Genomic DNA, 13,312 nt, shown 5'->3' with positions numbered 1-13,312 from the left:
AGATAGATAGATAGATAGATAGATAGATAGATATATATACCTATATAAACTATACATAAATATATATATGTGTGTGTGTGTGAGTGGGTTTGTGTGGGTGTATGCATCAAATTTCAGGTAAAATATGGAACAACAAAATTACAGGAAGAGTTGAAAGTTATTATTTCCGTCTTATATGTGTATTTTGTGTTGGAACGTGCGTACGCATAAGTATATATGTGTATATATATATATACATATATATATATATATATATATATATTATATATATATATATATATATATATATATATATATATATATATATATATATAATTACAAATCTATGTATGTATGAGTGTACATACAATAAGTATCTATGTACTTGTATTCATAAAATTTAACAGAATATAATCTAGTCAAATTGTATTCATATATTTTTCATAAAATCGTATAAAATTTCTCTTGAAAATTTCCTTGAATATCTGAACAAATTCCTATTAATCGTTAAAAAAAACATTGGGGAAAATATGACAAACAGGGACTTGGTTTGGGATTTTATACATAGTTGTGTTGTATATATAGTATTTAATACTTTCTTAATTGTTTATGCTTAACCTACTTGATACTAGAAATGGTGGATATTTTCTTATCTTTTATTTATGATATTGTGGATATTTTCTTATCTTTTGTTTGTGCAGTGTTGAATATTTTCTTATTTTTCATTTATGAAATATCGGATATTGTCTATAACTATGATTCCATTATTAATATTTTCTAACGAAATAAAATTATTTTTATAGAGATCTGTTAGAAATTTGTAGTTGAGAGTATGATTAGGTTTACATTATTTTTCAAACAATTTTGAAACATTTTTCAACGAGAATTATACACCTATACGAAATAAACGAAAGTTTGGAAATTAATTTAGAAGAAAAATCTATGACTTTGTTCATAGATCATGCCAGGAAACATATGGCTGTCAATTAATGGAATTATCAAACATCAGTTTAAGTGGAAAACGCTTCCAGGAATTACGTTCATATTTCATGTCCAAGATCTTTAATCATAGCAGAACTTTAATCAATGTATCAATAATAGAATTAAATGTGTGGCTGGTTCTAGGACGGATAACATAAGCAATTCTTAATCTACTAGTCCCAGGAAGTTATCAGAAAGGTTTTTAAAGGAACATCAATAGTCTATATGGAACGAAACTTGTATAGATCTTTTGACTAAAATTGAAGGGACTTGTGTATACTTGATATTTTAGGCTTTTGATTTGCAATTAGATGTTCGAAATTATGTCACAAGTTATAATATCAACTTTATCATGTAAAATCCGGACTTTTTTCGTTATATTGATAAAATGCTAGATCTGAGTAGGTCAGATGAAGAGAGAGAGAGAGAGAGAGAGAGAGAGAGAGAGAGAGAGAGAGAGAGAGAGAGAGAGAGAGAGAGATGAATTTCTAAATGGAAAACTTTGATCTTAATTCACTTGGAATATTTCTAACCACGCTATCGAAATCACCAAAAATAGATATACTGACGAATGAAATTTATTAGAGAAAAAATATTAATTACTGAGCATAATTTGTAACATAAAAATCATGGTACTTGATTAAGTGCTTAGTTACAGATGGTAATTAAGTCATTATACGTGACAGTATAAAATATTTAGCACTTACCACCAAAATAATTGTACGTATAAAAAGTGCAACTGTAATATTGATCTGTTTATTTTATGAAGTTACATTCATCGTCAATTACGTTGACAATATTATACGACTATATTGTAAAAACTGGATTATCTAAAATATTCTTTATATTTTCATGAGATTGGGTTTGATTATACTAGTTATAAAGTAAGTTATCGCCTATTTAGTTAAACCATATTTTTAAAGCTGCTTCTATTAATAAAGTTCATATTTATTGAAAGTGACATACGAGATACACTAGAGGATTTCCTGCTCATTTATAAAAGATTTCTATTAATAAACGTTGTATTCAATCCTTACATCTACAGCATATAGCTTTCGTCCATTTTCATTACTATATACTTTGTCATTTGTTTTTTTAAATTTTATCAGAAATTAAATCTCCTTCTTACGTAGTGATGAAGAGTAAAAAGTTAATGTTTTTAACTATCAAGGTCACTTGTCATGACTTAAGCAAGTTCTAAATTCAAGTTATCACGAATTCCTTGTCACTGTTCATTCTATAAAACGATAACATCACCTGTCTGCCATAACGATATGAAGATTCGTTCTTCTTCTTCTTCTTCTTCTTCTTCTTCTTCTTCTTCTTCTTCTACGAATTATCTACTAAGTATTAAACTCAGTCGTCGTAAGCTCGTAGTTCGACATCTTTTAGCTTATTTTGGAGGCAAATGTCCCTTTCTAGCATATCAAAAACTATCAAAAATAACCTATAGATAAAACAAGATATACATGTGATCCTTTGATTTCAAAAACCAGTAGTCGTTCACATCTTGAAACACGAGCGTTCTAGAATAACTAAACACTGTTGATCCTTTGGTTTTGTAAAGACCAGAATTGTAGTCGGTGTAGACTCGAATTACTATCACCTACGACACGAAGTGCTTTCTGTCTCATACAGATGGACTCTTCGGCGAACATTGGTGAGTTTGTTCAAGGATATCGTCCTTAGTCAAAGCTTGTGAATCTTCATCCAGTGAATTATCTCCATCGTCAAACCCGTACCTGTGAAAGAGGAGAGCTAAATTTCACGATAAGTCTAAATCCACTGCTTAAACGTCTTATTCTGATTTATAAAGATTTTCTATGTAAGTTGTCCTGTTTTGATAATCATTATCTATATGAGATGTAAAAGTTGAGAATTTTATATGTTTTTATATTGAAATCATTCTTTTTTCCAAAGTGGCATAATTTAATCAATGCTAAAACTTTTCAGTAAGAAGCTTACAGTAATTTAAAGCAAGTCCTGATCGTTGTACTTTTACTAATGCTGGTAAGAATGAATCTTCAACCAAGGTTCTACTCAGAATCTTAACAAGTTAACCCAAATGGCAAATATGCAGACAAAAAATTAAGTATGTGTAGATAATACTGTTTTGTATTTCAATGTGAAAAGTATCGAATTCCTTTATCCACTACTCAAAGTCTCTTCGTCGTTCTCTTTTCCACATATATGTTTACAGGATTTGATTCATTGTAGTTACATTTATTAGTTTTCTTATGGTCTTTGGGCCCCTTGAATCAGGGTGAGTTTTCTTGAAGCTGACGGTAAATATCTGCAACCGATATCATTTGAGATTTTACAGCAGCTTCCTTCTGATTGGTCGAATATGCGTTAAGCAACATTAGCTTCCACCAATCCTGATTATTTTCAGTGATATCTGCTGCCAATATTTACCATCAACTCAGAAGAAAAAGACTAACAACATGGAAGTTCCATTACATTATATTAAAGCTGCATGCAGCAGTTTATCAGTCTTCAACCTGTGAGCAAAGAAAACACGTCTAGTTCTCTTAATCATAGCTCTCAACGACTTTTTAGTAACTAGTATTCATAAAGTTACAGTGCATTGTTTAACAAATAATCAATAAGATAAGAATTAGGAGACAGGCTATTATTCTCCAGCAAATTTTTACTCACCCAAAGAATGCAAAAGAATCATGATGATATGACAATTGCTCAAACTTGAAAATGTTAGATTGAAAACACGGGAGGATATTTTCAAAATTCTACTTATGCTTGTTACTTGTGCTGCAATAATTGCAATTCTATTAGAAATTCAAGATTTTCTTCGAACAATAGTTTGAACTCCATATTTAACTTGTGTTGCATTTGCACATGTAGTCATATACAATCAGTAAGGTGCCGTCCTTCCTATTGGTCGAGTTCAGTTTTCATATATATACTATATATATATACTATATATATATATATATATATATATATATATATATATATATATATATATATATATATATATATATATATATATATATACATATATATATGTGTGTGTGTGCATATATATATATATATATATATATATATATATATATGTGTGTGTGTGTGTGTGTGTGTGTGTGTGTATGTATTCATATATTGAAGTAAAGAAACCTGTCTGAAAATTTCGAAATGAGATAAATCTTATGGAATGTTTTAAAATGACACAGGGAAAAATGTAATAAAAAAGAACTTACTTCCAAGTTATGCCAATACTAAGGAGTACCATGAGAATGCCCATGGCTATAAGGCCACATGCAAGGGGCATAGAGGGCGTACGTAGTGGGTATGTCCCACTCATGGGTCGAATGAGGATCACATGATAGAAAACGGAGCCCATGGTGATCATAAGAACCCCGACGAAGAAGCTGAAGAGGATGAAGTACCCCCTCGACGTAGGAGCCGTGTGGGAAGGGAAGAGCCCTTTGTACCTCGCCTGGGTCGGGCGGGCATTTATGCTGTGCCCTTGGCTCAGTGAATGACTCCTAGGGGGCATCTTCAGTGTGAGACATTCTAGAAGACCTGGGGCAAGAATAAAAGGTTTTTTTTTATTATTACTTTCACTTTGAAATACCCTAATCATTTTAGCCATTATGGAAATAGCTGCTGAAGGAAATAATTGCTTGTGTTACACAGATACTTATTTCTCTCTCTCTCTCTCTCTCTCTCTCTCTCTCTCTCTCCTCTCTCTCTCTCTCTCTCTCTCTCTCTCTCTCTCTCTCTCTCTCTCTCTCACGCACATATCTATACATTTGCTCTATATTAAGTGTACATGTACATTCCCTCATACAACCATGAAAAAATTTCCCCATTTTAAAACATTTGACCAACTTTCATATTATTATTATTATTATTCTTATTATTATTATTATTATTATTTCTACTACTACTACTACTACTACTACTACTACTACTACTACTACTACTACTAGCCAAGTTACAACCCTAATTGAGAAATAAAGAAATCTAAAAAATATCAATATCATTAACAAAATCAAATAGATAAGTTATAGATAAACTATGAAAAATACGTATGTCAGCCTGTTCATCAGAAAAGCGTCTACAACAATTTGAACTTATGAAACACTATATAAAGAAAAAAAAAATATTTATGCTTGAAATTAACATATTCTCCGATTAAATTTTACATGTTTGGCAACAGGACAGAAAATTTCCAGCTAAATTCCATAGCTAATTATGAAAAAAGCTTCGTCTTGCACCTATCCTTTAGTTGACACACGCAAGGGTACGTTGTTCTTCTTCAATCAAAAGGAATTTTTAAAAAACGAGGCCAGGATGACTCCAAGAGTTACAGCAGATGATTTCTTATATAACAATAGAACCACTTGATCATCCAAAGGTCATTATTAAGACGGTGGTAAAATCTAAGTGAACAATTAGCCATTCTATAGTGACACACAATTACAGCACAGAGACAAAACTGACTCGCATTGCATTTGCTATAATTCTAAAAGCCTAGCGAAAGGAAGTTTCTTGCAAGTGTTGCCTAGCAACGCATATGTTTTGTAACTTGCTGTTAACTAAAGCTGGTGATATTGATAATACCCGGCTAACTCTCTTATTGTTTTACGTTTTCAAATCCGGCAACAGCAATTTACTAGAATAGAATCGATGAACTCTTGAGAATGATACACTTACATGCAAAAATTACCTTTGTTTTAAATTTCCTAACAGATGACTTTATAGTCCTATTTTAGTATTTCTGATGATCCATAAAGTGAGTGTATAGACAATCTTAACTGGTATGTTGATATGTATTATACAATTCTGTTTATATGGTTTATTTCTGTCGTGACTGACGATCACGAGTTGACTGATCATTGTCTAAATACCGAGTATTTAAGGTGAAAAACAAATCCAGGTTATAAATTAGATAAATATGAATTAAGATGAAGCATTATAATTCAAAGGATTAAATATTAACACTTATTAAGAGGCCAGCTTTGTGACATAGACCATTTCAATGTTTTCAACTGACAAGCCTTAGAAGCAGGTTAAAGTCAAAAGTAATATTCTTGGAAACGATAGAAAAAGTTGGGTTACGACCACAGGATTCATAAGACTTGTTATGATAAAACACGTGTGGGCAAATAGCAATGGATGCAGGAAGCAGGTTGGTTGTGGTAGGGATTATTGTTTTGTAAATATCTGTATGTATGTTCGTACTCTCACTGCCCTATCTAAGATGTAAAGAAATAACAAACTTTGTACTTGTGCAAAATTCCCTCGAAAACATTTGTTGAAAAATATTGAAAAAAGAAAATCGAAACTATTCTTATATCTGAAGAGAATATAAATCAACTGAAAAGAAGAAAAGTAAATATATCAAACAAAATAGGAAAATAATTACTTAAATAATTTCTGGGATTCTAAACTAAAAAACATTTACTTTATATCAAATTGGGTATTTTCTTTGATTTGCGTTGCATTTTATTTTTGTATTATGCACTTCAACTGTGTTATTACAACAGTGTGTAACTTTGTGTTTATCGTAGTTGTTAACTTAAATCCAGCTGATTTTGAAACTCAAAATATACCAAACTTCCATAACGTGATATGGATACGCATTTTCCCATGCATGTATAAGGTTAACCAACCTTCCCGGACTCCCCTCTCTCTCTCTCTCTCTCTCTCTCTCTCTCTCTCTCTCTCTCTCTCTCTCTCTCTCTCTCTCTCTCTCTCTCTCTCTCATTATGGAAGATAGTTCACTATTATCTAGTGTATAAAAATAACGTTGAATATAAGTTTTACTTACAGACTAACACAACAGAATATCGTGATGGCAAAGCTTTTAATATCAGCAATAATAATGTAGATAACGAAAATAATCATGTGCAAATTGATTGACCATTAATTAAAATATACAAATATTATAATGATAGAAACCAATTACAGTAATACATTCTCACAAATATTATAACATTGACAATACCTCTTATGGCATTGTATTGCAAGAATCTGCGCGCCATAGTGTTCTAAAATGCTTACAACACAACGATAAAGGTTATTTTGTAATCATGGCAGATTTTGATATATTAACTTCCGTTTTAAATCTTATTTCAGATTTTTAGTCAGAAATAAAGATAAGAACTACTTGAATAAAAATATTGTATTGGAATAATAGATGTATAATATGCCTTCGTGAGGAATACCATTATAGCGTTTAATACACCGTATTATAAAAAGGTACTTAATAATAAGAATCACTATTTTTTGAAATTGTCCATAATTATATTTATGTAAATCGACGCAAACGTCAATAGTATATATATATATATATATATATATATATATATATATATATATATATATATATATATATATATATATATACATATAATATTATATATATACATATATGTATATATATATATATATATATATATATATATATATATATATATGTATATATATATATATATATATATATATATATATATATAGTTATATATATATACATATACATATACATATATATATATACATATATATACATATATATATACATACAACCAGATATACACACATAGTGGATATATGTATGTATATATACATATATACATGAATATATATATATATATATATATATATATATATATATATATATATATATATATATATATATACATACATACAAGGTCCTAATGGAAATTCATACGAAATCAAATAGACTGACTCCACAAAAGCAGTAAACCTATGGGGTATCTACGGAATTGTTATTCAAGACAAAATCTCTTCTTTTGACCTATGTCTTTCGTTAAAATGTCCTTTAATATAATCGTATTTAGACAAAGCAATAATAAATAAACTCTGGAATGTGTTTCCTTACGAATTATCTTATTTGACATGCACGGACATATTCCTATCTAAAATAAGGTGTGGGTGAATCAAATACGTCTCAAATAGCCTACCTTTTCCAATGCCGATCGCCTAAGATTTTCTCTGTTGGACAAAGAGGTGTACTACATATTTGATCAACTTTTAAGGGCAAACATTTTTCTTCCAGTTTAAGACTTTTGTCAATATAAATAGCTTTATATAATCTTAAAAGGTCTGAGACAAAGTTAGGATACTCATTCTCTTGTCACTTTTGTTAATTATCTCATAGTCAAGAAGCGCACATGGATGGCACCAGAGACGTGAGAGAGCGGTGACCTTCTCCTACACTGCCAACCTTACAACTGCCAAGTTGTTGCTTCACGACTCACGAGTGTTCTAGCTTCTGGTGCTCACGGATACGATGGAGTTCGGTTGCCAGATAACCTTTCTGGGTACGTCTTATCCTGTTGAACATATAAATATCATTACTCGTCTAGTTTCTCACTAAGGTTGATATGTTGATAATGTAATTTCCAAATTAGGAGGGAGATTCATGTACAGGAAAAGATTCTTACGCATAGTTGCGCTTATCTTTATCGGGAATGTACTTACACATTACAAGAATATTAAGACATAGTTGTGCCAGCACTTTTACCACCATCTGATAACAGAATCTAATAATTATCCCCCACATCCTCCTCCAAAGACTTCTAAATCATACCTCCTTTATCCAACATAAATTTTGACACAAACTAGCCCTTCTGGAAACACTAAATCACCCTGTGTCATTATGCAGGGAAGTTTAGACCTTCACACGAAAATCAATCATTGTTCGCCGTAAACGTTTTAAAGTTCCCTACACTGCTACATAATATTTATTTTATAACATAGAAAATAGTATCTTATCTCAGGACTTAACACATGATATCAACATTCAGTTAGTAACATTATATGTTTTAAAAAGGCTTAATGTAGCACGACAAGTGGAGTAGCAATTTTTCTTTTATGATATAAGACTTCAAGAAAGTTTTAAAATTCAGATACTAGAGTATTTTTTTAACTAATCAGGTGCGAGAATATAAGTGTTAAAACTGCAATTAGGAAAGAAAACTAGGCTTTCAGTGTACTATTTCTAATTAAGCTAAATTCAATTCCTAATTTCTGGCCTGTGATCTCTAATAACGAGATTTTTTTGTAAATTGAGGAATTAAATTCATTGTTCAATGTTTTATCACTAACAAGCAACAATGAGAGACAACACACAAATAAGGGCATTACCATAATATTCTCAATAGTAAACTATGAGGGGAGACTTATGTCAACCTATTCAACATAGAAACATTTGTGGCAAGTTCGAACTTCTGAAGTTCCACCGATTCAACAGCGAGATTAGGAAGATCATTCCACTATCTCGTCACAGCTGGAATAAAACATAAAGAATAATTTGTAATATTGAGCCCTATGGTGGAGAAGGTAAGACTGTTAGAATTAACTGCATACCTATTATTACGTGCAGGATGGTACTGTCTGAGAAGAACTGAAAGCAAAGATTAGTGATAATTATGCAGAAGGTTAAGCTAGTCATTTTCTTTACTGTTCCTCCTAAACATTCGTTGTTCTTAACGTTCAAATTAACAGTATATATACATATATATATATATATATATATATATATATATATATATATATATATATATATATATATGCATATATATATATATATATATATATATATATATATGTATATATATATATATATATATATATATATATATATATATATATGTATGTGTATATGTATATATATATATATAAAGATACATATATATACATATATACTGTATGTATATATATATATATGTATATATATATGAATATATATATATATATATATATATATATATATATATATATATATATATATATACATGTGTGCATATATACGTACATATACATGAATGTGTGTACGTGTGTGTTTGTGTGTGCATGTACGTCCAGCAACCTTGTATTAAGTAGGGAAACATGAACGGAGAAATTACTGCCGCTAGAAGTAACTGATAAGATTATATTTTCTCGACTGCTTTTCTGAAAACTTGTTGGTTTGGGAGGAAATGTAATGTGATCAGTTATATTCTCTCTCTCTCTCTCTCTCTCTCTCTCTCTCTCTCTCTCTCTCTCTCTCTCTCTCTCTCTCTCTCTCTCTCTTATCTGAATGCATTCCACTGCTTTTATGTGTTTGAAAATGCACCGGAACGCACATTACTTCAATGCAGATAGAATTTTAAGAAATGACTTGCACACACGAACAAGTAGGTTTTTGGGAAAAAGCATTGCTTAAATCGAAAGAGATATAAATTATAACAATAATAAGATTTATATTTACTATTATTATTATTATTATTATTATTATTATTATTATCATTATTATTATTATTATTATTATCATTATTATTATTATTATTATTGTTATTATTATTATCTAAACTACAACCTTTTTTGGAAAAGCAATATGCTATAAGCCCAAGGGCTCCAACAGGAAAAAATAGCCCAGTGAGGAAAGGATATAAGGAAATAAATAAACGATCTGAAAAATAATGAACAAATGAAATGAATATTTTAAAAACAGTAACATCAAAAGAGATATTTCATGAATAAACTACAAAAAGACTTATGCTAGCCTGTTCAACATAAAAACGTAAAAAATAATAGGATTCGAATTTTCTATAATGAAATATACAATAACATCAAACGATTGTTGCCCGAGTAAATGGAGAAAGATGTTAGATCATATGGACCGTAACAACCAGGAAGCACAAATCAAAATAGGGGTGAGTAGACTGATATTTGTAGGTGTTTTTTCACATGTTGAATGTGTATCTACATTCATGCAGGTATGTATATATATAAATATATTCTCATATATGCATATACATACATACACACACACAAACACACACACACCCACACACACACACATATATATATATATATATATATATATATATATATATATATATATATATATATATATACATATATATACATATATATATATACATATATGTGAGTGTGTTCGTACACACACAAATACATGCATATACATATGTATGTATACTTATATATATATATATATATATATATATATATATATATATATATATATATATATATATATATGTATATATATCCTATGTATAAACATAGATAAATTTATATATGTACAGTATATCTATATATCAATAGATATATGCATATATATATATATATATATATATATATATATATATATATATGTGTGTGTGTGTGTGTCTGTGTGTGTGTGTGTGGGTGTGAGTGAGAGTGTGTGGGTACAATATTTTTATATAAATATATGTATATATGTTTACAATTACATATAGGAATATATATATATGTATACATATAGATACATGTTCATATACATATACATAGATAGATAGATAGATAGATAGATAGATAGATAGACATAATTATTCATAATTAAATATAGGCCTTGAAATTCCTGAGGTTTTGTCACTCTGAAACAAAATCGGATGTTTCAATCAAAACAGCAAGAAATCTTTGATGATCTTTTCGTAATCCCCTATGATCGGATTATTGCCTCTCTTCCCCTTCATCCGTTTTACTTTTACAGAAGGGAGATTTGGGGACTGACTGAACAATTCCCGAAATCAGAACCAATTCTCGGAATTCCACTGGGAATCGAATCAGAGCTTCCGAGTCTAGTTGATACCGAGGGGGAATTTGGTCTGTTATGTATATGTTTTTTTTTTTTTTCATTATGTCACAACGTAGGATGAAATCACTTGTTGTGATTCTTTGTTTTTTGCGTTGGCTTCAGTGTATCCTTACAATTGCGATCGAATTGGTATTTCAATAACGGACTAATAGTATTAAACGGTGTGTTTTATATATATAATACGATTTATATACACACACACAAACATATATATATATATATATATATATATATATATATATATATATATATATATATATATATCAGCAAGGAGATGGAGCTGGGGGGAGAGTGACTGCTCCCCGCACTCTAGTTTTGGGGTGTTTGAATGTGCGTGGATGTAGTACGATAGAGAGTAAAAGATGTGAGATTGGAAGTATGTTTAGGAATAGAAGGATGGATGTATTGGCCTTGTGTGAGACAAAGATAAAAGGGAAGGGTGAAGTGATGTTTGGTGAAATGTCTGGTAGAGTGTCTGGGATTGAAAGGGGAAGAGCGAGAGAGGGTGTGGCTTTATTGCTGAGTGAATGGATAACAGGTAAAGTAGTGGAATGGAAGGAGATATCATCTAGGTTAATGTGGGTAGGGGTTAGTTTGGGTAGGGAATGTTGGGCGTTTGTCAGTGCGTATGGGCCAGGTAGTGAGAAACGTGAAGAAGAGCGGAATGAGTTCTGGATTGAATTAACTAGGTGTGTAGAAGGACTGGGTAGAAGGAATTATGTAGTTGTCATGGGTGACTTAAATGCTAGAGTGGGCGCTGGAGAGTAGAAGGTGTCATTAGGAAGTATGGCGTACCAGGTGAAAAGGAGAGTGGTGAGAGACTGGTAGATATGTGTATTGAGCAAGAGATGGTGATAAGTTCTAGCTTTTTCAAAAAGAAAGATAAAAACAAGTATATATGAGTAAGAGTGGCAAATGGAAGAGTAGTAGAAAGGGCATTAATGGATTATGTGTTGATAACTAAAAGAGTGTTTTGAAGATTGAAAGACGTGCACGTGTTTAGGGGTATGGCTAACGGTATGTCTGATCATTTTTTGGTGGAAGGAAAACTAGTTGTAGCAAAAGAGTGGGGAAATAGAGTAGGTGGATGTAAAAGGGAGCTAGTGAGGGTTGAAGAGCTAATAAAACCGGGGGTAAAAAGTAAATATCAGTAAAGGTTGAAAATGGCATATGACGAAGTGAAAGTAAGAGAAACTGGTAATTTAGAGGAGGAGTGGAAGTTAGTAAAAGAAAATTTTGTTGGGATTGCAAGTGATGTGTATGGCAAGAAGGTTGTTGGGGGCAGCATGAGGAAGGGCAGTGAATGGTGGAATGAAAGAGTGAAGGTAAAAGTGGAAGAGAAAAAGAGGGCTTTTGAAGAATGGCTGCAGAGTAATAGTACAGAGAAGTATGAAAAATTTGGAGGTAAAGTGCAAGGTACGTGAGGCAAAGAGGGCAGCTGACCTGAGGTGGGGTCAGGGATTGGGTGATTCATATGAAGAGAATAAGAAGAAGTTTTGGAAAGAAGTGGAGAGAGTAAGGAAGGCTGGCTCAAGAATTGAAGAGACAGTGAAAGATGGAAATGGAAGGTTGTTAAAAGGAGAGGAGGCAAGGATGGGTGGGCAGAATATTTTGAAAGTTTACTGAATATTTTGGATAATAGGGAGGCAGATATAATTGCTGTTGAAGGTGTTGAGGTGCCAGTGATGGGAGATGAGAATGAGAGAGAGATTACAATAGAGGAAGTGAGGAGAGCAC

The 13,312-nt window shown here is 31.0% G+C and overlaps 1 protein-coding gene across 1 annotated transcript; it reads right to left on the bottom strand.

The window, feature by feature from the left end:
* Nucleotides 1-451: 451 nt before the first annotated feature.
* Nucleotides 452-8,155, bottom strand: LOC137654299 (uncharacterized). The gene is made up of 3 exons (XM_068387925.1): nt 7,911-8,155; nt 4,176-4,500; nt 452-2,702 (listed from the first exon to the last, which is right to left on the bottom strand). The coding sequence occupies exons 2-3, from the start codon at nt 4,472-4,474 to the stop codon at nt 2,591-2,593; spliced, it is 411 nt and encodes a 136-aa protein (XP_068244026.1). The 5' UTR covers nt 4,475-4,500; nt 7,911-8,155; the 3' UTR covers nt 452-2,590.
* Nucleotides 8,156-13,312: the final 5,157 nt, after the last annotated feature.

Source organism: Palaemon carinicauda, chromosome 15 (assembly GCF_036898095.1).
Source record: "Palaemon carinicauda isolate YSFRI2023 chromosome 15, ASM3689809v2, whole genome shotgun sequence".
In the NCBI taxonomy this organism is placed as follows: Eukaryota; Metazoa; Arthropoda; class Malacostraca; order Decapoda; family Palaemonidae; genus Palaemon; species Palaemon carinicauda.
The sequence above is the reverse complement of the archived record's forward strand: the minus strand, read 5'-3'. Positions and strand labels throughout refer to the sequence as shown.

What these genes read in the sequence shown, in the direction of transcription:
- LOC137654299 (XM_068387925.1), bottom strand. Translation starts at nt 4,474, where the DNA reads ATGCCCCCTAGGAGTCATTCACTGAGCCAAGGGCACAGCATAAATGCC. An exon ending in AGTATTGGCATAACTTGGAA is followed by an intron (nt 2,703 to 4,175) that starts GTAAGTTCTTTT and finishes CCTCTTTCACAG; the next exon opens with GTACGGGTTTGACGATGGAG.